At 47.9% G+C, this 20,331-nt stretch overlaps 2 protein-coding genes across 2 annotated transcripts in view; both read left to right on the top strand.

Annotated features, from left to right (window-relative positions):
• HHLA1 (HHLA1 neighbor of OC90) overlaps positions 1 to 13,983 on the top strand; it is a 34,142-nt gene extending 20,159 nt beyond the window's left edge. The window contains exons 11-16 of the mRNA XM_077848381.1: positions 278 to 496; positions 2,913 to 2,981; positions 3,326 to 3,400; positions 8,611 to 8,767; positions 12,077 to 12,159; positions 13,454 to 13,983. Coding sequence (XP_077704507.1) covers positions 278 to 496; positions 2,913 to 2,981; positions 3,326 to 3,400; positions 8,611 to 8,767; positions 12,077 to 12,159; positions 13,454 to 13,497 — 647 coding nt within the window. The 3' untranslated portion in view covers positions 13,498 to 13,983. The remainder of the gene's footprint in view (positions 1 to 277; positions 497 to 2,912; positions 2,982 to 3,325; positions 3,401 to 8,610; positions 8,768 to 12,076; positions 12,160 to 13,453) is intronic.
• A 3,516-nt stretch (positions 13,984 to 17,499) lies between these two features.
• The window catches only part of OC90 (otoconin 90), a 32,926-nt gene continuing 30,094 nt past the window's right edge, over positions 17,500 to 20,331 (top strand). The window contains exons 1-2 of the mRNA XM_077848380.1: positions 17,500 to 17,565; positions 18,018 to 18,407. Coding sequence (XP_077704506.1) covers positions 17,500 to 17,565; positions 18,018 to 18,407 — 456 coding nt within the window. The remainder of the gene's footprint in view (positions 17,566 to 18,017; positions 18,408 to 20,331) is intronic.

Raw genomic sequence — 20,331 nt, 5'->3', positions numbered from 1 at the left:
CATAACCTTTCCACTGGGTCACAAGATGAACTTTGAGAGAGCCCGCTGATCGGATATCCAAGGAATTTAGAGATTCCTTTCTTAATTGGTAGTTAGGAAAATAAAGTTTACTTTGTTCTATTTATTCCAGTTCAAGGTAGAGCTTAAACCCCTGAGCTACCTGTTTTATGCATGCACGTTGCATTTCCCCTTTGGTAGCATTTCAGTGTTTTGGTTATTTTATGTCTGAATCAAATCGGTCAAGAATGTAAGTGGCCTGTTACTGTCTCATGATCAGCTACCAGGAGGTTGGCCAGGACCCCATGGACGACAACGGACAGTCAGGCACGGACTCCCACACTGCCTACGCTCTGGGCACCCGGAGGGCCTCCCTGGGAAATGCTGTCCTCCACGCTGACATCGCCTGCTGAGGCCACGGCCACAAGGAGCCTTTCTGGGCCTTCCTCTAGGACAGCAGCCACACAGGGCAGCTCCTCCCAGGCCAGCCCAACCTCAGGTAAGAGGAGGTGCTCACTCTCATTTCCTCCATTTTTAAACTAAATTTAGCACTGTTTTTAAAACATTTTCTAAATTTTTGAAATACAATGCACAGGAAAGTAATGAAACCTAAGTTAGCACAATAATTAACAATCATAAAGCAAACTCTCTCTTCCTTTTCTTTACTCCAACCCTCTTCTTTCACCTTGAATGAATGAATGAATGAATGAATGGAAACTCCCTCTTTGCAGGGTCTCCCTTGCTCTCTCTGTTTTATGTGTTGAATTTAGAAATTTCCAATTTCCAGAAAAATTTCTTTTTCACTGCTCATAAAGCAAGTGACCATTAGGAGCCAATACTGTTCCCTCCAGCCAGTTCAACTGCCTTTTTGGCATAGGATCAGTAGGTATTAGTGTTATTTCATTAATTACATATGCACGATGTTTATGCAATATAATGTGGCATACTCGTTAACTACATACACAAATAAAATGATATGTGCATTCATATGTAATCATGTGCTATCAGGAAAGCTTGAGTTACAAAAAACAAGAAAAAAGTTGTCAAATGTGATCTCAGTTTCATGTATCTATGTGTTTACGTATGTGTGTAATAAATAATACACAGAAAATAGAAAGTGAACCAAAATAAGACTGAAAAAAGAAATTCACAATGTATTAACCTTGACTATATCTGGGAAGTTGATATGATTTTTATTTTTCTTCACTCCACTGTCATGAATTTTCCATATTTTTATCCTCCTATAATCAAACAAAAAAGTTTTACTGTATTTATTTTTAAAATCACTTCCTCTGGCACCTGTTGCCAGTGGCCCTTCTTCTAAGCTCACCACAGCTGGAGATCAGAAGACTCGTCATGTCTGTGCTTCATGTCCATTAATTTGACCTTCCTGCCTGTGGGCCATGCTCCCACCTCAAGAACCTGGAACGTAACAGGCATTCAAGGAAAAGTTGGCAGGACCACCTGCATTTCTTTAAGAAATGGAAGGTATACATGTGAAGTATTGCCTTGAGACTCAAAATCTCAATTGCACCAACAGATCTGGGGATGCAATTTTGGTAACTGCGATCGATGGGAGAAACACCTCACAGGATCACATAGGAACAATAAAAGCTAACACATTTGGGTTTGGCTAACAGGACATCAGCAGCCAGCACAGCCCCAAGGCTACACTGTCTGGTCTTTATTCCATCACAGCAGGGTTGAAATCGACTCCACCTTTGCTGTCTGTCCTGAGACCCTTCTCTTGATCTCTCTGAGTCCTGGTTTTTTCATCTTCAAACCTGGGGGCGGGAATAGCTAACTTTTGGAGCAGCTGTGAGGATTGAATCAGGTGGCTTCACTAAGGCGTTCAGCTCAGCATGTGGCACCTGGGAACCACTCAGTCCCTGGCAACTCCTACCAACCTGTCCCATGGCACCCCCAGTACAGCGTGGTGGCCGGCTCCTAGGGACCCACTTCACAAAGGGCAGTGGCCAGCAGGACATCACCAGAGGAGAGCCTGGGTCTGCTTTTGCCCGAAGTCCCTTTCAGCTCTAATCCTCTATAATTTCTACAGTCATTTAGTTAAACTCTGTGTTTGGGTTGTGATTAAAGCTGCTCTGTGGCACCCAGCCAGCAAGCATCAACTGACACCTTCTGGGTTCAGGGGGCTTACAGTCCTGTGCTGACCCCCTCTAAGAAAATGGCAAGACTGCCCCATGTAGGTGGGCCCCCTGACCATAGTGGTCTGCACATGTGTGATGCTGCCCAGCTTGGGTACCAATGCAGCGGCCCACGTGGAGCAGAAGCAGCATCTAATGCAATGTTGCCACACCCATGGCCTAGCAGGGGAGCATAAGGAACCAGCAGCTGGCTTCCCCCCCACCTCACCCCTCCACATCATCCCGGAGAGTCCAGCCATCCAGTCATAGCAAACAAACTGCCACTCACTTCTCTGGGGCTTTGCTTAAGCTCTTTGCTCTGCCTGGAAGGCCTGTTCTCCTCACTAACCACTATGTTTGCGTCTCAGAGAACATGTCCTCTGCCCCCAACCTCCATCCTCTCTGCTCTCGTGCAGGTCAGCCTCACCCCCTTTGCTTCCATTTCACCACACAAGTGAAATGGCCCGTCCTATCTCCCTCATCCTCACCCCCTCCAAGGAGGCTGCTTTGCCACTTTTGCCAGAGACCAGGTTCTTGACAGAAAGGTTCATATCCTGAAGTGGTCCTTAAGCCAGGACTTTACGAACATGATGAAAAGAATTGCTGAGATGAGCCCATGCTCTACCATGAAGAAGACAGACAATTTACAAGGATGGGCATGAAGGCATCACCTTTGGTTGACTAGGGCAGGACTGGTGGCATGGGGCTTCTTCTCTCCATCATGCACCCCAAGAAAAAACATGGGCTCTCCCCTCCTTCTCTTCCTCCCAGGATCCTCCACCCCTGGCACACAGACCCCGAGTCCGACCAAGGCACCAGCTCCAAAATATCCACAGACAGGTAAGAACATGCGGCTGGGAAAGGAATCCCAGTACCACATGGCTTTGGGGTAGGGCTCCGCAGTGGTGAGGGGTGGTGGGAACAAGGGAGCCAGTAGGCTGACCAAGCCGGGCATCATACTTCATCAGTTCTAGCAGCAAAAGAGGCAGGAGAACTCATTTACAAGCCTTGCCATGTTGCTAAGTTGCCCTGCGATTTGCATAAAGCACTCCCTCCTTCTTGGCTACAATTCCCTCTAGATTTTGAGAATGCTTTATCCTTAAGGTGCTATTATTCCTTAGTTGTCTGCATCACCCAAAGTCAGATCATGCTGACTGTTGTGCGGCCACTCTTGCCCCTTGCAGGGGACCTCCCTGAAGCATGGCCACCTACCCATGGAGAAGAGCCAGCCCTGGTCCAAGGACCCCACCACGTCTCAAGTACGTCCCGGCAGCCTGCTGCTCTGTCGCCCTTGTGTTTTTGGAAGGAGGTGGTGTAGTGCAATAAAAAGAGGTTTGCTAGATAAATTTAGATTCAGAGTGCTGGGATTAAATCCTAGCTCTACTATTTACTGGTGAGGCGGGCTCCAGCGCTCAGCTTCGGGAATTCAGTTTCCTCGACTAGGAAGCAAGAATAATAACAATTATCGTGGGCACTAAAACTGTCTTTATTTCCCATGGTTTTGTATTAAGATAATGTGTGTGGAAGTGATTTGGAACTACAGAGCTCCGCATAACTTAATCCAATCAACTTTTATCGAGTGAACACCTATTGAGTGAGGCGCTGTGCGCTTTGCAAACAGAGGCTGTTCTTTTCATGAGCCTGATGTCAGCAAAGGCGGCGAAAGGAGGAATGGGTGACTCCCAAATTCAACCCCCATTCACTGGATGCAGCTTACTTTTGTTGCATTTTACTTATTATTTTTAAAGATTTTACTTATTTATTGGAGGGAAAGAGAGAGAGTGAGAGAACAAGCAGGGGAGGGGCATAGGGAGAAGGAGAAGCAGATTCCCTGCTGAGCAGGGAGCCTGACCTGGGGCTCGATCCCAGGACCCTGAGATCATGACCTGATCCCAAGACCTCAGGATCATGACCTGAGCCAAAGGCAGGTGCTTAACCAACTGAGCCACCCAGGTGCCCCTACTTTTGTTGTGTTTGAAAGGACACCCTGCCTCTCCCATCCCTGACCCTTAATTTCTATGGAATTGTAGAGGAAACCATGTCTTGGGCTTATGGTTGGGTTTTTGAGACTCCTCACAGAGGCTCGGCGCTTCAGTTTCTGGGTTTCGTGATGCGTTTTTTCCATTTTTGGATGCCTCGTTCTCTTCCTTTCTGCTCCAGAAGACAGAAATTGATACAAAGTGAGCCCTTCAAAGCTGGTGGAGCCCTCAGGCCCCTCCCACTCCTGGGTGCCTTTGCATGCCGGTTTCCAGAATGTTCCTGGACTATCCAGGCATATGTCAGCAGGGCATTATTAAATTCCTGGAGACTACACAGTCTCTTTTTTCATACACTGGAGATCTGCCCCAGCCCCACTCCCAACCTGCAGTGAATGGGCCTTTCAGACACAAAGCCATGATTATACTGCCAAAAGAAATTATAGCCATTTTCCCCCAGAGGTTCTAAAGAAACACACTGTTGGTGCAGATGGGGGCAGTTGTCAGACTGAGTTTTGGAAAGCAAGTTGACTATATAAACTATCTGTATCTGTATCTACTTATATAGCTCTCTCTATTATCTATCTATCTCTCTATCTATCTATCTATCTATCTATCTATCTATCTCTGTCATTCTGTTCATCCATCCATACAATAAGAAATGTAAGTATAAAATAAAGGGGTTTTGACAATTTCCAGTAACTGATTCTTCCCATTCACAAAGAAATCATGCCACAAAGTCTTTTGAGATTGACTCCTTCATCCACTCTGTGAATATTTATTGAGCTTCTGCTGTTTCCCATGCACTGTACTAAGCCTATTTTTACCCTTTCTTTGCAATAATTCTGCAAGATAGGTAATGTTATCTTCATTAAGCAATTTCAGTGAATGCTACAGCTAAAAAGTAACTAAATTTTGAGCCTACATTTGTCGAATTCCAAGCCTGAGCTCATTCCACTCTTCTGTGTTATCTGTCCCAAGATTCTCCATCTGTATAAAATAATTGCAATTCGAGGAAGAAATTGATTAAGTTTTTTATATGTATATTTTTATTGGAGTTCGATTTGTCAACATACAGTATAACACCCAGTGCTCATCCCATCAAGTCCCCCCCTCAGTGCCCATCACCCAGTCACCCTATCCCCCCGCCCACCTCCTCTTCTACTACCCCTTGCTCATTTCCCAGAGTTAGGAGTCTTTCATGGTTAAGTTCTTAAGAGAAAAAGCAGTAAATGCTATGTGCAGCCAGAGAGGAAGAGATTAGCTCCATCTGGAGGGATTGCTCAAAAAGTTTTCATTCATCAGGAAAGTGGCATCTGGGGGCACCTGGGTGGCTCAGTCAGTTAAGTATCTGACTCTTGCTTCCAGCTCAGGTCATAATCTTGCAGTTGTGGGATGGAGCCCTGCATTGGGCTCTGCACTCAGTGTGGAGTCTGCTTAAGATCCTTTCTCCCTCTCCCTCTGTCCCTCCTTTCTCTCTCTGTCTCAAATAAATAAATAAATAAATAAATAAATAAATAAATAAATAATAAAATCTTTAGGGAAAAGAAAGAAAGAAAGAAAGAAAGAAAGAAAGAAAGAAAGAAAAAGAAAAGAAAAGAAAGAAAAGAAAAGAAAAGAAAAGAAAAGAAAAGAAAAGAACCAGAACACCAGAACAAGGTAGCCTCTACGTATGCATTCTAAGTAGAGGCACAGCTTATGCAAAGGCATGAGGCAGGAAAGGACAGATGTTTTTCCAGGGGCTGGAATTCTGATGCTACAGGAAAGTGATGAGGAGTGAGGGAGCAGAGGCTGGCAAGGGGACAGGGCGCTGTCCCAGGGCCATAGAAGGAATATGGACCTCTCCTGAGACAAATCAGAGTGACATGGTCATATTTGTGGTGCAGAAAGGCTTCTCTGGCTGCAAAGTGGAGACTAAAGAGAGGAGGATATGAGAGTGTTGTACTAAGCACAGCCAGAGATGATGGGGGCTGAGGAAGACTTGACTCAATAGGGAGACTTGAGTGATATTCAGATATCAAGAAATGTGACGATGGTGGAGTGATCCCCCAAGACATAACCAAACATCACAACCAAGTTTGGACAGCTGAGCAGCAAAGAGCCATTTCCAGAGATGAAGAAGCATGGGAGAGGTTGGGAAGGGGAGAGAGGCATGGAAATCAAGCTTCAGAAATGTCAAGGATGCTCTGAGTAGTAAAGTGTGCTGGTTATGAGCTCCAGACTCAGGTCCTGCCAGAGCCACTGCCTGCTATATAACTGATCAAACTACAGGATCATTCAGGCTCTCTGTATCCTCTTCTATAAAATAGATATTTTATGAGAATTAAATGAAACGATGTATGTAAAGAACTTAGGAAAGTAGCTGATACATAGCAGGTGTGCAATGCATGTTAAAGAAAAAAAGCCATAGCATACTTAAAAAAATTGATAAATGCTCTGGAGGGTGTACTGTTCTAATTGACTCAAGATAAAATTCAAAATACATTTCCTGCCTACATTTTTTACTAAATCTTTTCCTAACATTATGAGCCCTCTCTCGACTTTAATACATATATAACTGATAGATGAATGGATAAATAAGATGTGGTCTATCTATATACACAACAGAATATTACTCAGCCATGGAAAAGAATGAAATCTTGTCATTTGCCACAAAGTGGATAGAGCTAGAGGGTATAATGCTGAGTGAAATAAGTCAGTAAGAGAAAGACAAATACCATATAATTTCATTCAAATGTGGAATTTAAGAAACAAAACAAAGCGGGGAAAAGAGACAAAGCAAAAAGCATACTGTACTCCTAAATATAGAGAACAAACCGCTGGTCACCAGAGGGGAGGGGGCTGGGGGCAGAGGCGAAACAGGTGATAGGGATAAAGAGTGTGCACGCATGTTGATGAGCACCGGGTGATGTATAAAAGTGATGAATCACTGTATCATACACCTGAAAATAATATTAGCTTGTTATGTTATATATGTATGTATGTTAACTACACTGGAATTAAATTTTTAAAAAGCAAATATAAAAATAAATCTAAAGCTGCTAAATTGTAACTTTCAAATCATAAAACATGACTCATAAAAATATGAAACAAACACATGTCAGAGATATTATTTGACCATTAATTAATGAATTGATTAAAATTGGCTCAATGGAGAGTGTGAGGAATAGGGATTTTTATAGTCCCAGGAATTTGGAAGGGAATTTACTAATTGATATCGTATTGCAATAAGTTATTTTTTTCTCACTAGACAAAAAAAAAAAAAAAACAGTTGCACCTTGCCCAGGCATAATTCATTTACATTGCTTATGGAAAAGAATTATTTGTGTTGCTCTCAGACGACAGTCATTTACACTACTATCAGCTAATGTCTTCAGAGTTGTAAAATCACCTACTCAATAGATCAATCAAAGGCACGTACCCTTATATAACCAGATAATCCCCCACCGAGTCTGCTAGACAATCCCCAGAACTTACTTCCAGGTTTTAGATCATCTTTCTTGATAGTAACTAGCAATTCTTTTTTGGAAGATTATTATCAATATCCTAATATAGTCTTCAAATCACTGAAGGGTGAGCTCTGTAAGAGGAAGCCTCTTTTCCTCTTCTTAAAAAAGATTATTTACTTGAGAGAGAGAGAGCGAGCGAACATGCACATGGGGGAAAGGGGAGGGGCAGAGGGAGAGAGACAGAGAGAGAGAGAGAATCCCAAGAAGGCTCCACGCTGAGCAGGGAGCCCGATGTGGGGCTTGATCCCAGGACCCTGAGATCATGACTTGAGTGGAAATCAAGAGTCTGACATTTGACCGAATGAGCCACCCAGGTGCTCTGCTCAATACATTTTTAATAGATCAGTAATCATAGCTATTATTTATTGTTTATTCCACAGCAGGAACTTTGCAGTTTGCTTTGCATAAATTGTCTCCTTTAATCCTCCCCGTGGTCGTCAGGTGACACACCCCGTACACATTACCCAGTCTCACACGTGTACATACATAATGCCCGCATACCCATGCAAAATGCACATACCCATGTGTGCACACGCTCACACATATGCCTGCACACACACACACACACACACACACACACACCATACCCCACACCCTCTGTACCATCAAATTATGCTCCATTTCCCTATCAGTAAACCATCCCCTTGCATGAGGTTGGGTCCTCACATACCCTACCTCTTCCTCTGGAGATGCCTCCACCTTATCCACTTCTGTTTAATGTTTTTGGATTCTTTTTTAATATTTGCTCTCAGTGAAACCATCTCTGATTTCCTCTGGGAACTGGACCCCACCTTTCTCCACCTGCCTCTTGTTTTCTCACAGCAGCTTTCCTGGGCACTGACGAAGCAACGCTTGTCTACCTCTCTGTCCCAGAGCCACCTGAGATCAGGGGCGAGACTCTATTCACCAAGTATCGTACCTGTCAGAGGGAAGATGCTTGCTCGACCCTTGGTGATTTCAGTGGCCTGGGATTGCCTCTTCTAGGGTGTCCTCAGCTGCTCCTCAAGGAAGGGGCCATCACAGCTGCTCCCCTCACCCTGGCCATCCAGAAGCTCAACCCTTGCCTGATGGAGCTGTGCCGCTTTTTCCAGCAATGCCTCTGCATGAGCAGGAAGAGAGACCCGAGGACGGAGGCCGTGAGGTAACCTGAGCCAGTTGTCCCTTCCCACAGCCAGTATTGAGAGGCTGTATATGCTGTGAGGCTGCTCTGTAGGCCACAGGCGGCCGGGAACAGACAGGCAACAGATTAGACTCTCTGGTGAGTCTCCTATTAGATCATCACCTCCTTGAGAGCCAGGAATGGAACCTCATTCATTTCTGGGTCCCCGGAACACAGTGCAAGGCCTGACACAGCAAACACATCTAGTCGAGTGGAGGTGAGCCGAGTTGGTGTAAACTGAGCCTGGCTGGTAGACTTGGCCTCTTCCTGGTGAGATTTGCCAGAAGAGAACAACCAGAGGACATGTCCATCGAAATCCCAGCTCCTTCTAAATCCCTAGCAGTCATTTGCTGGCCTAATGAGAAGATTGTAAAAAGACACTTAGAAGGCAGACTGTGCTTCATATTAGATGTTCTAGGCGTGGAGGTTTTCTCACCCTCGAGTGCAGACATTTTATCCTTTCTTCTGGGGTTTAGTCTTGGCTATAAACCCAGAACCAAACAAACATGGATGAACACGTCTTCTCCAGTGGTCCGGGGCCAATCCCAAAGATCTTTAACGTTCCTTCCAAAGTCCGCTCACGATCCTTCAGCTTTTTGAGATTTTATTTTTAAGCAATCTCTACACCCAATGTGGGCTTGAACTCATAACCCTGAGATTAAAAGTTGTGTGCTCTACCAACTGAGTCAACCAGGCAGGCGCCCCTACTCTTTGGCTTTTCAAACCTCCATCATCCACTAGCTCTGAGCCCCCAGTCTGGGTTTGAAGCTTCTTTCCATTAAATCCTTGTTCTGGATTCTTCCATCAGCAATGCTTCTTCCTCCACCCAGAGAGAGACCTGACCAAGGTCCACAGACCCAAGGCTGTTAGCGAGCATTGAGGAGGCATTTCCCCACCATGCATGCTGTCCCTTCATCCTAAGGAAGAGAACACTTTTGCAACAATGCTTTCTCACAGGATCTCACCATCAGAGCCTACTTCCAACAGCTCTTCAAATCAACAACACGAGTTGAGTCTCTCCTACTTATGCATGACGCACCATGCCAAGCCCTGGGAATTGAGAGGTGAATCAGAAACAGGCCCAGAAACCAAGGATTTCATGATCCTAAATACAAATTAAAATACGACAGGGTGAGGGACAGAACCAAGCCATACCCAGAGACAGAACCTATTCTTCATATCCCCTTGGGGGAAAAAAAAATCACATTTAAAAAAATCTGTATTGCAAGTGCTGAGTGGAAGGATAAATGAGGAAGGAGGAAGTTCCCAGAAAGAGGTTTAAGTGAAAATTTAGGGAGATGAAGCATCTATGAACCTGAGCTTATCCCTGTATTTTAACCTAATAGTGAATTGTTCTATAATTTCATACTAAACATTGAGTCCCAGCTAGGACTAATAGAGTGGGAGGCTGGCTGGACTCTGTGTTTGTTGAATAGGACAGCCTCCGTGATCAAAAAAATCATGTTTGACTGGGGAAGTTGGCCACATAAAGAGAAATTACAAAACAGTGTGACAAGCACTGTGGCAGATCCCAAGTATGTACCAGGGCCACTGATAGGGCTTGATGGAGGAAGAGAAGCTTCCAGGGCAGGCATTGGGAGAGGCCACTCCAGGCTAAAGGAGCAGCAAGTGCAAAGACAGACAAGGGAGATGCAGCCTGCAGCATCACAGGTCCACCGGGACAGGCAGGGTGGCTGCAGCCAAGGTGATCGGCCAGTGGCCCTGGCACAGGTCCCTTTTCAGGGGAGCCTTGCTGTCTTCAAGCACCTGGCGAGCTCTTGGCAAACAAGTCTGGACTTTTTCCCTTCAGGCTCCAGCTGCTCCTCCCGGCTGTGCATTTCCTCCTTCATTCAGAACAGATTGAACCCATTCCCCAGGGTAGTAGGATATCCTCTTTGTTTTGGAAGCTTTCTAAGCATTTTGTTTGCGGTTGTTAGAAGAAAATCTTGTCAAACTGGCCCACTTCAGGCTAGCTGAGGGGAGATTAGGGATTAGGCCGCAGAACCGCACCCTCAAAGCTAGTAGGTCGCTTACTGTGCTGTATGATTGGGGGGCGGGTGATGGGGGTTGAAACCAAGCAGACCTGGGTTTAAATTTAGGCTCTGCTGTGTACACGCTATGTAGGCTGGTCATGTAATCTCTCTGAGCCTCAGTTTGTTCTTCTGCAAAATGAGTATAGCCCGGTTGGAACGGAAGCGCGCTCGGGCATGAAGCGGATTACGTGGGTAAAAATCCTGCACCACCGCTTGAGAACAGTGAGTCTTCAGGCAAATCAGACCATCTCTGTGCCCTAGTTTTCTTAATGTCTCAGTGTCCTATAAATTGAGAGTGATAGAGCCTGGGGAATCCTTACAGCCAGCTTTACTTGAGCGGTTAGTGGCTCCCCAGAGAATGCTAGAATCACAGAGCGGTGGAGACGGGAGAGAAATGGGAAGATGTTTGGCCCAACCTCATCACGTATCCGGTGAATTCCCAGAGTCCCACAGTGAGCTGCCCACTCAGAAAGCTCTTCTTCCTAAAATTGTGCTTGGTGCTCTTTCATTGAAGCCCTCCGAAGCCATCCCTGCAGTCCCACACAAGAGCCGGATATTATTTTGCAAGTACCGGCGGCCTTGTAAACTGTAACAGCCCTGCGCTCTTCTCACCCCACCTCACGCAAACAAACAAATAAATGAACATCACCATTTGCTGAGCACCATACGAGCCCGGCCCTGTTTGGAAACTTGGTCCACGTTAGCTCACTTAATCTTCGTGATGACCTGCGAGGGTAGGTTCTAGCATCGCCCTTTCTTGTGTAGATGAAAAATCTAAGGCCCAGAGAAGTGAGTGCTCAGCCTGACGTCATACATCCCTACTCAAGAATGATGCCAGAACTAAAAATATAGCTTTCTCACTCCAAGGTCTAAGCCTTTCCCTGCTCAGCCTCATCCCCTGCCTCTCCTCCCACACCTTGTAGAGATGGAGAGGGGGTTCTTGCTGTGAAGAGTTGGCCACTCTGACTTTTTAATTTATCTTATTTTTTATTTTTTAAAGATTTTATTTATTTATTCATAAGAGAGACAGTGAGAGAGAGAGAGAGGCAGAGACATAGGCAGAGGGAGAAGCAGGCTCCATGCAGGGATCCCGATTTGGGACTCGATCCCAGGACTCCAGGATCACGCCCTGAGCCGATGGCAGATGCTCAACCACTGAGCCACCCAAGCGTCTCATACTCTGACTTTTTAAATGATGATAATCTTCCCTTAGCCACAAGGGATGGTGACTGCTTTCCACTCTAATTGGAATCTTTAGGTACTGTCTTGAATACTACTCCTGGTTTCTGAAGAATGCCACCTACATCTGTCAGAGGGTGAAACAGATGCCTCACTCCCAGAGTAAGTAAACACCTGACCGTGTTGTAACTTAATCATAAATGCCTTCTATGAAAGTGTTCTAGAACTCAGTGGTTGTTCCTGCATTCGTTGGGGGCCAATCACAGTAGATGCAGCTCATGCAGTCCTCATTAATTCTAGACAAAAAAAAAAAAAAAGTGGAAGGTATTTCTGATTACTCTTCACCTAACAGTTTGATGTTTGCAATTAGGCATAGAAGAAAAAAGAAAAGAAAAATAGCAGGAGTCAGTCCAACCAAGCAGTGTTGCTTTCTGTGTGAGCTCCAGCAAGTTTCTGAATCCTCCCTGACTCCCATGTAAGGTAAACATATAAATGAACAAAGAAAAATCAAACAAAAGACAGATCCCATAGAAATGCTCAAATTCCTGACCAAAGAAAAATGATCACAAATAATCCAAAAAGAGCTTGTTCTTGTTTTGTTTTTAAGATTTTACTTTTAAGTAATCTCTATGCCCAACATGGGGCTCACACTCACAACCCTGAGGTCAAGAGTCATGTGCTCTATGGACTGAGCCAGCCAAGCTCCCCCAAATAATCCAAGATAAAGAAGGCGGCCTGAGGTGCTAGGAGTAGGGTATACAGTACCCCTCTCCTTATCCTGATGGCATCAAAGCCCCCATTTACTCCCAGAGAGGCCAGGTGTGACCTTTGTTTTTTCTCCCATTCCTGCAGACAAAGTGGCCGATCTGGCCTAACTGGTCCCCAAGCTAATGGTCTGGCCATCTACCTGGACTTCCCAGTCAAAGGACTCTGACTTTCTAAAACTTGTGGAACTATATGGAACTTAAATTACCTTCACTCTGCAGCATAAAAGTCAAGCATTTGGGGGTGGAGGGCTCAGTAGTCAAAGAAATTCCTTTGCCTGTTATGGGCAGAGGGAGCAGGAAATCTTGCAAGCAACCTCTACTTAAACAGCTCTTCCTCGGTCCCTGCCACACTGCAGTCTCGACTCAAACAATATATTACATCTGCTGCACAACATATTAACAAGGTTAGATTAGCTTTTTGCAAACCAGGGAGACTGGGAAGCCATCACTGGGCGGAGAGTGGAGAACTGAATGCTACCTCCCTCTCCACATGGCTTCTAACCAGCACGGGGTCTTGTCCACACCCTTCCCCTCTCTGACACAGACTCCTGAGTCCCCAGCCACTGCTCGGCCACACCCCTGTCCTCCAGAGTAGCCTGGCCCATGGCTGGTGCTACCTGAATTTATGTCCCTGTAGCGTTCCTTTCTTTCTCACTCCCTTGAATTCCCTCTTCTTTTTTTCTTTCCAGCCTTAAAACAAAAATGCCTCCAGAATATCTGCCAGTCGGTGTGAGGCCTTGAAAAAGCGATGGTACCTATTGATAAATTGGACGACATCTCTTCACCCTGGCCCCTGGCCCGAGTTGGCTGACTTTGCAAAATTTGCCAGGCTCCAGCTAGGTCATCAATTAACTGAAAGAGGTTCTTTTTGGAAGTAGCATTTCTCTCTCTCCTGTGACTCCTGGGAAGGTGGAAGGCCAAAGTGTTAGAAGCTGCACGGAAACCTAAATCCATGCTCAAGAAACCCCCATGATGTTCGCAGCAATCCTGAGACTGGAGAGATGGCGTGAGGGGTGTCACTCTAGCAAGAAGAAACTAGTCCAGGCACCGAGACCCTGACCCAAAGCGACTTAAACTTGGGATTGTAGGAAGAGAACAAGATAGATAAGGAAAAGTGAGCCCATGCTGTGAAGAGATTCACCTAGGATTTCTCTATACCATTAACTCACCCTCAGTTATGTACAACTCATCAGACTTGCTCACTATAGGACCCATATCACCCCCCAAGCACCTCTAAGTAGAAGGTGAGGAGATCTTCCCTTGGAAGAAGTATAGAGAGTAGTGGGGTTTTTGTTGTTAAGTTCTTGTCTTGATTCCTCATCTGTGGATCCTATGGTATTCGGGGGCCTCCAAGTGCATTCTCAGGGTCAGCGATTCACTAATAGGCCTCATGGAAGTCGGAACAGCTCCTATAATCACATTCCCTACAGCAAAAGGACAGAGATTAAAGTCAAAGATAAAAGGGGCAGAGGGCAGGGCCCAGGAGCGCCCAGGCACCAGCTTCCAGTTGTGGTCTCCAGTGAAGCAGCATGGGTAGCACTGGTTTCTTCCAGTAATGACATATGACAACCCATAAGGAATATTGTCAACCAGAAAGGCTCATCCAAGCCATGGATTTCTTTTTTTTAAGATTTTTTTTTCATTTATTCGTAAGAGAGAGAGAGAGGCAGAGACACAGGCGGAGGGAGAAGCAGGCTCCATGCAGGGAGCCCGACGTGGGACTCGATCCTGGGACTCCAGAACCTCGTCCTGGGCCAAAGGCAGGTGCTAAACCGCTGAGCCACCCAGGGATCCCCCGAGCCATGGATTTCAATTAGGGATCGGCCTGTAGGCATGAGGTGCCTACATGGCTGACCTCAATTACTCAATCTCCAGGCTCTTGAGAGGTCAAGGCAACATAGTGTAACCCAAAGCACCCGCTATAAATCTCATTGTTAGGGCCACCTGGGTGGCTCAGTAGGTTAAGCATCTGCCTTCAGCTCAGGTCATGATCCTGAAGTCCTGGGATCCAGCCCAATGTGGGGTTGGGCTCCCTGCTCAGAGGAGAGTCTGCTTCTCCCTTTGTTCCTCACCCTGCTCATGCCTGCTCTCTCTCTCAAATAAATAAATAAAATTTTCAAAAATAAAAAATCACATTGTTAGCTTAGACTGTCCAGCGTGGCCCAAAGCCCAGGTGGATGGACACTTTTATCTGGCAGGAGATTCCAAGGGTTCAGAGGTTAGCTCCCGGGAGCTGTTTAAGAGCTAAGACTTTTCTTTGGCAGATGCAGGGTTCACATGCCCTGGCCCTGCTGAGTCAACCCTTTCCTGCACACCCACGGGTGCAGGTGTGACCTTTATTAATTCAGGCCCCTCTTAACTTTTTCCAAGTCTGCATTAGTCCCAACACCCCTGTGAATGCCAAGTCTCCATGCAGACCATTGCCAAGCAGGCTTGCTCTTTCCAATGGCCCTGTGCCGACCCCATAGTTCCTCGTTCCTGTGCCTGGATCTCCTGCTCCACTTTCTCATGTTAGTGATGAGATGTCTGCTCTGACATCAGAGCCCCACCTTTGTGATCTGTGCCTACCTCCTGGTAAGAAAATTCACTTTCCATTTGCAATCTAAGTAGAACCTATTTTTTCCCCCATTGGAAGACACTTGAGTGCCCTTGCTCTGACTCCCTGTGAATCACAAGGCTCTTGGAAAGGTAAGAACTTGAAATTGGAGAGAGAAGCAGCCAGGCACTTCCCTCTCTGATCACACACAGATTTCTTTTTACTCTCCAGGACTCTTGAGAGAGCCTCAAAGTTATGCAAATGTCAAGCTGGGGAATCCCTGTTGTCATGACTCTTGAGGCCTGCAGAGGACCCTCTAGTTTGCAAAGCTGAGGAGGACACAGGAAATCTGCTGGTACAAAGGGACCGGTGTCTGGATTGGAATGGAGAAAACAGCACCATTCATCAGGTGTGGGTTAATCTGAGGGGACCTTCTCTAATGGATAACGTTGGTAGTAACGAAGGCTCTTTGGCAGAGAAGGATCCCAGAAGTTTCCCAAAGAGAAATCTACCATCAGGGAAGGTGGGACTAATGACTCGGCCCGAACCCCTGGCCCCTCACTTGGGGGGAAAGCCCAAGTGGGCCCACCCATCCCACGCCACGACGATGACGGCCGAGCGTGGCTAACTTTTGAAAGCCCACATATGGAGGACCTCGGAGGCACGTGTAGGGATCTGACATCGCAGCAAAGACAGAGGCTTGGAGGACCACACGGGACCGATTTTCTCGGGTCACAACAGCAGCCGCGGTGGCAGGAGGAAAACAGGATCCAAGAGCAAACTAGAGTCCACGGTCTGCTGGAGGTTAAGGGGAGAAGTTTGACCCTTTCTGAGCTGAGCAGGTCCTGATTTGGAGGATGCTTAGGGCAATGAGGAGGCCTGAGGGGGTGCTTCCTCCCCCCACTAGAGTTCTTGGTACTGTGTGCCCATGTGGCCACCAGAGGTTCACTGACGAGGTAAGTGAGCTGATGGAGGAGTCGGCTACAGGTGCAACAATCACTAAACGGGATTCTTCGCAAGGGAAAGGCGCAGGTGCATTCCTGTCTGTTTCATTCATGCCCGAAATACAAACCAAACTGGCAGGAGAGAGGGCAGGGGGGAGGAGGGCAGGGGAGGGAGGGAAGACAGGAGTTTTGGCGCCGAGCCACACAGCCTGTTGACCTCGCAGTTCAGAGATGAAGCGTCTTCTGCGCCGGTGGGTAAAGATGGGGGCAGCGTGGCTTCGTTCATCATCAGCGCTCACGAGACCCCGAACAATAACTAATGATCTATAAACGGAAGCTTCAATGCACAAGGGCAACTCATTATTTGCAGAAGCCTTCTGGTGGACTCTGTAAAGACTCAGCTCCCGCAGAGTTAATCGTCAGATGGACCCCTGTGCTCCAGCAGGTGGTGGTAGGTGAACCACTTGGAGGGCTTGCGCCGCCGGGCCGACCTGTCAGCTAAGCTCGATCCCATCACCGTGAGCTCGGACAAAAGCCCCCACGCCGACCCCATGTGTCCTGTCTGTGAAGTGGAATCCTTGCTGTGCGGGCTGTCACGATTGTGGGATTACCAGGGCAGCTTCGGGGAGAGAGGGACCCAATCCCGTAAAAACACACGTGGCTCCTAATTAGCGCTCAGTAGATGCTTGCTCTCCCTCTTAAGCTCTGGAAAGGAAACCTGAAATTCTGGAGGCATCTAGGATCACGAGCCTCACCACACACCGCCCTTGGCTTGCCTTGTTCACACAGTCCCAGTGGGGTCATCCCCATGAAAAGTATGGGGGAGCCAAGCCCGAGGTCAGGGTCCCACTGCTAATGAGTGGCAGGGCTGGCACCTGATCCTCGCATGTCTGAGTATAAAGCCCTGTCTCACCTAACCCCACAGCTGGGGCTGGAAACCCCATAAGAAAAGAGGCATCAAATTCCCAGGCCTGAGGCCAAGAACATATAAGAATCACCCCAGAGATCCTCTTGCTGAAGAATGAACTAAACCAGACAAAGCCAGCCCTTCTACCCGTGGGAGAGCCCACGTGACTTTCATCGGTTCTGGGAGCTGATGACCCCGAGACACAATCCCTGGGCCTCTAGGCCTTTGAGGGGAGGTGGGAGGTGGGGAACAGGGGAGCCATTGTTCTCTGATTAGACCCTGGGTCTCCTGGAAGGCTCAAGATGGGCCTCTTAATATAGAGCCTCACCTGCTCCAAGTCTTAGCATTATGATGTCCTCCTCCCCCTCAGAGGCCTCCCACCTGCCAACCTGCACAAAAGCCCATCCTCTTCAGGTGAGGACGGGGAGGGGGATCACGTGACTAAGGGTCTTCCCTTGGGGGTATAAAGGGCTCGGTCACCATCTTGTTCAAAGCGGAGCATCATTCATCCACCTGCTTCCAAGTGGCACCTTCACGGTAGGCACCCCCTCTCTCCCGATGGGTAGGGAGCCAAAGAGGGCAGGAGGGAGGGAAGGAGGAGAGGGGGAAGGGTGGATGGAAGGATGGAGAAAGGGAGCTATGGATGGCAGAAGAGAGGGAGGGAGGGGGGAGCTCTCAGGGCCATACCTGAGACTCGGATGCTAGTGCAGGATGGAGCTAGAAACCACAGGTGCCCTGAGCCCTTGTACGGACGTGGAGAAGTGATGCTGGAGGGACAGCACCTGCTGAATGGACCTGGAGAAAAATCCACTGCATCACATCAGTGAGGGCCCTGCAAACCTGTGTGGGCCCATGTGTCTCCCCAGCGCACCTGCTGTGGGAACACAAGTCATCATCAGTTACGGGCCAGCCTTCCCGAGCACTTAGTGCGAGCCAGACACGGGGCCCCAGTGAACCCTCACGATGCCATGATGAAGAACCACCATCTGGGCATTTTACTGCCCAGGAAAACGAGTTCCGAGCAGCTCCGGTGCCTGGCTCAGGCCGCTCATCACACAGGAGGCCGAGCCCAGCCGGGCCTGCCCGCTAGGAAACCCTTGCTCTTAGACGCTTCCCACGCTGCCTCGGAACTGGTCATCAGGGGGCAGCTTGACGAGCCAGCACCCCAAATAGTGCACGTGGACCAAGGCAAGCCCGGGGGAGCCCTCACTTCCTCAAGGGCTGTCAGGTGTCTGCCGCCCAGGAGGCCTCCTTGGGTGAATTAGGAAGAGGCGGGGCTTCCTCCAGGGCGACACAGCCCCACACCCAAGGGCCCCTGGCTTGGCCAACAGACGGCTGCTGATGTCAGCAGTGGCCCTGTGCCCTCCCACCTGGAGACCCTAGTTAGTGTGCGTGCCCTGGATGCGGGTCTCCCTCGCCGTGGCGCGGGGCTGAGCGTGCGCTGCCTCCTCTGGCTGGCACCCGGATTTCCCTCTCTTGGTTCTCAGCATCACACCGCACCCCAGCCAGTGGCTGGCTACCCTGAGGGGCCTGCCAAGCGAGTGTTACCAAAAAATCATGACACTTGTACAGCAAATGATTGCCGGGCTGCTTTTTTGTTTTGTTTTTGTTTTTTTGTTTTGTTTTTGTTTTTTAAGATTTTATTTATTTATTCATGAGAGACACAGGCAGAGGGAGAGCAGGCTCCCCATGGGGAGCCCGATGTGGGACTCGATCCCTGACCCAGGATCATGCCCTGAGCTGAAGGCAGAGGCTCAATCGCTGAGCCACCAGGTGTCCCTTGTTCGGGGTTTCTGATCAGGATGGCAGTTTTGGGTGGGTGCCACACATGTGGCACAGACGCCCTTCGGACGAACCGGCTCAGTTTGAAAACTCCGTCCCGTTCTCCGTGGTGTCCCTGCAGAGGTGGCCACAGCCTTGTGGGACCTCTCTGAGCCTCAGTTCCCCGCATGGAAAATGAGATGTGCTGGTAAAAGTCCTGAGGAGCCAGTCTACGGCGCATGCTCAGTGGTGCACCTGACACAAAGAATGACCCCATAAATGAAAGGCAGTGTTTAAAGGAGCAAGGTCCAAGAGCGTATGACTTACTTCGCTTTTAGTTGTGGTGAAATACACATACTGTAAAATTTACCATTTGGACGGCTTGTAAGTATGCGGTTCCCTAGCATCTAGTACGGTGCAACCACCACCAGCGTCCACCTCCAGAACCTTCTCATCTTCCCAGCTGAAGCCCTGTCCCACTCAACAATGACCCTCCCTCCCCATAACCTACTTAAAAAAAAAAAAGAAAATCAGAGCCGAGTCAAGATTTGATCGGTATTAAGGTCACTCTTGCTCATTTGCCTTCTAATAAATACATGCTTGAAAATCCAATCAACATATTTGCAATTCCAATACGCGTCACCCTCAGCCTGTCTTCTCCATGCGTCAGGACAACCCAGGGGAGGGCCTCCCTGAAATGAGTTTGCAGGAACAAAAGAGGAGCCTCCTCTGCACAAAACTGACCACCCTCCTTCATTTCACCAGACAGGGGCTTCCACCCGAATGGGGTATGGGGGCCTCTATTGTTTTTTTTTATTATTTATTTTATTTTTTTTGGGGGGGGCTCTATTGTAACGGCTGCTGTCTATGGTGCCCTTACTGTGTGCCAGACACAGTGGCTGCAATGACGAATGTTTCCGAGCCACCTCTGTCCATCAGGCACTGTTGTCAGCACCCTGGGTGGGTGAGCTCATTCGGTCCTTACAATAGCCTCGGAAGCAGTACTGTTATCAGAATGAGCTCTGGACCTGGGAAGTGGCACGTTTTGACCATAACTTGCCAGTCTCTTAGGCTCACTGATCTCATCTGCAAAATGAGTTTGCACAGGATGGTTCCAGCACCTTCTCCGAGCTCAGGCATCCCAGCATTCCCTCATTGTGTGCTGGGGGACAATAGCAAATAGGACTTGGTGCCAGGTGGTGACATGGGCTGAAGTCTTGTGGGCATGACTTGAGTGAGTAGGACCCCCTGGAATGCCATCAACCGCTCCCCTGTGGAGTTTCCAGGGCAGCCACTCTCCATCTGGAGACGTCCCGGAGCTCGCCCTGCATTTTCAGTCTGGTTCCACGGCCTTGATCGAGTCACTCGGGTCTAAATCTCTGCAGAACAATCAGAGAGCCCTCCTAACCTCTAATGTTA

Source organism: Canis aureus, chromosome 14 (assembly GCF_053574225.1).
Source record: "Canis aureus isolate CA01 chromosome 14, VMU_Caureus_v.1.0, whole genome shotgun sequence".
NCBI lineage: Eukaryota > Metazoa > Chordata > Mammalia > Carnivora > Canidae > Canis > Canis aureus.
This window is presented reverse-complemented; position numbering and strand designations above follow the sequence as displayed.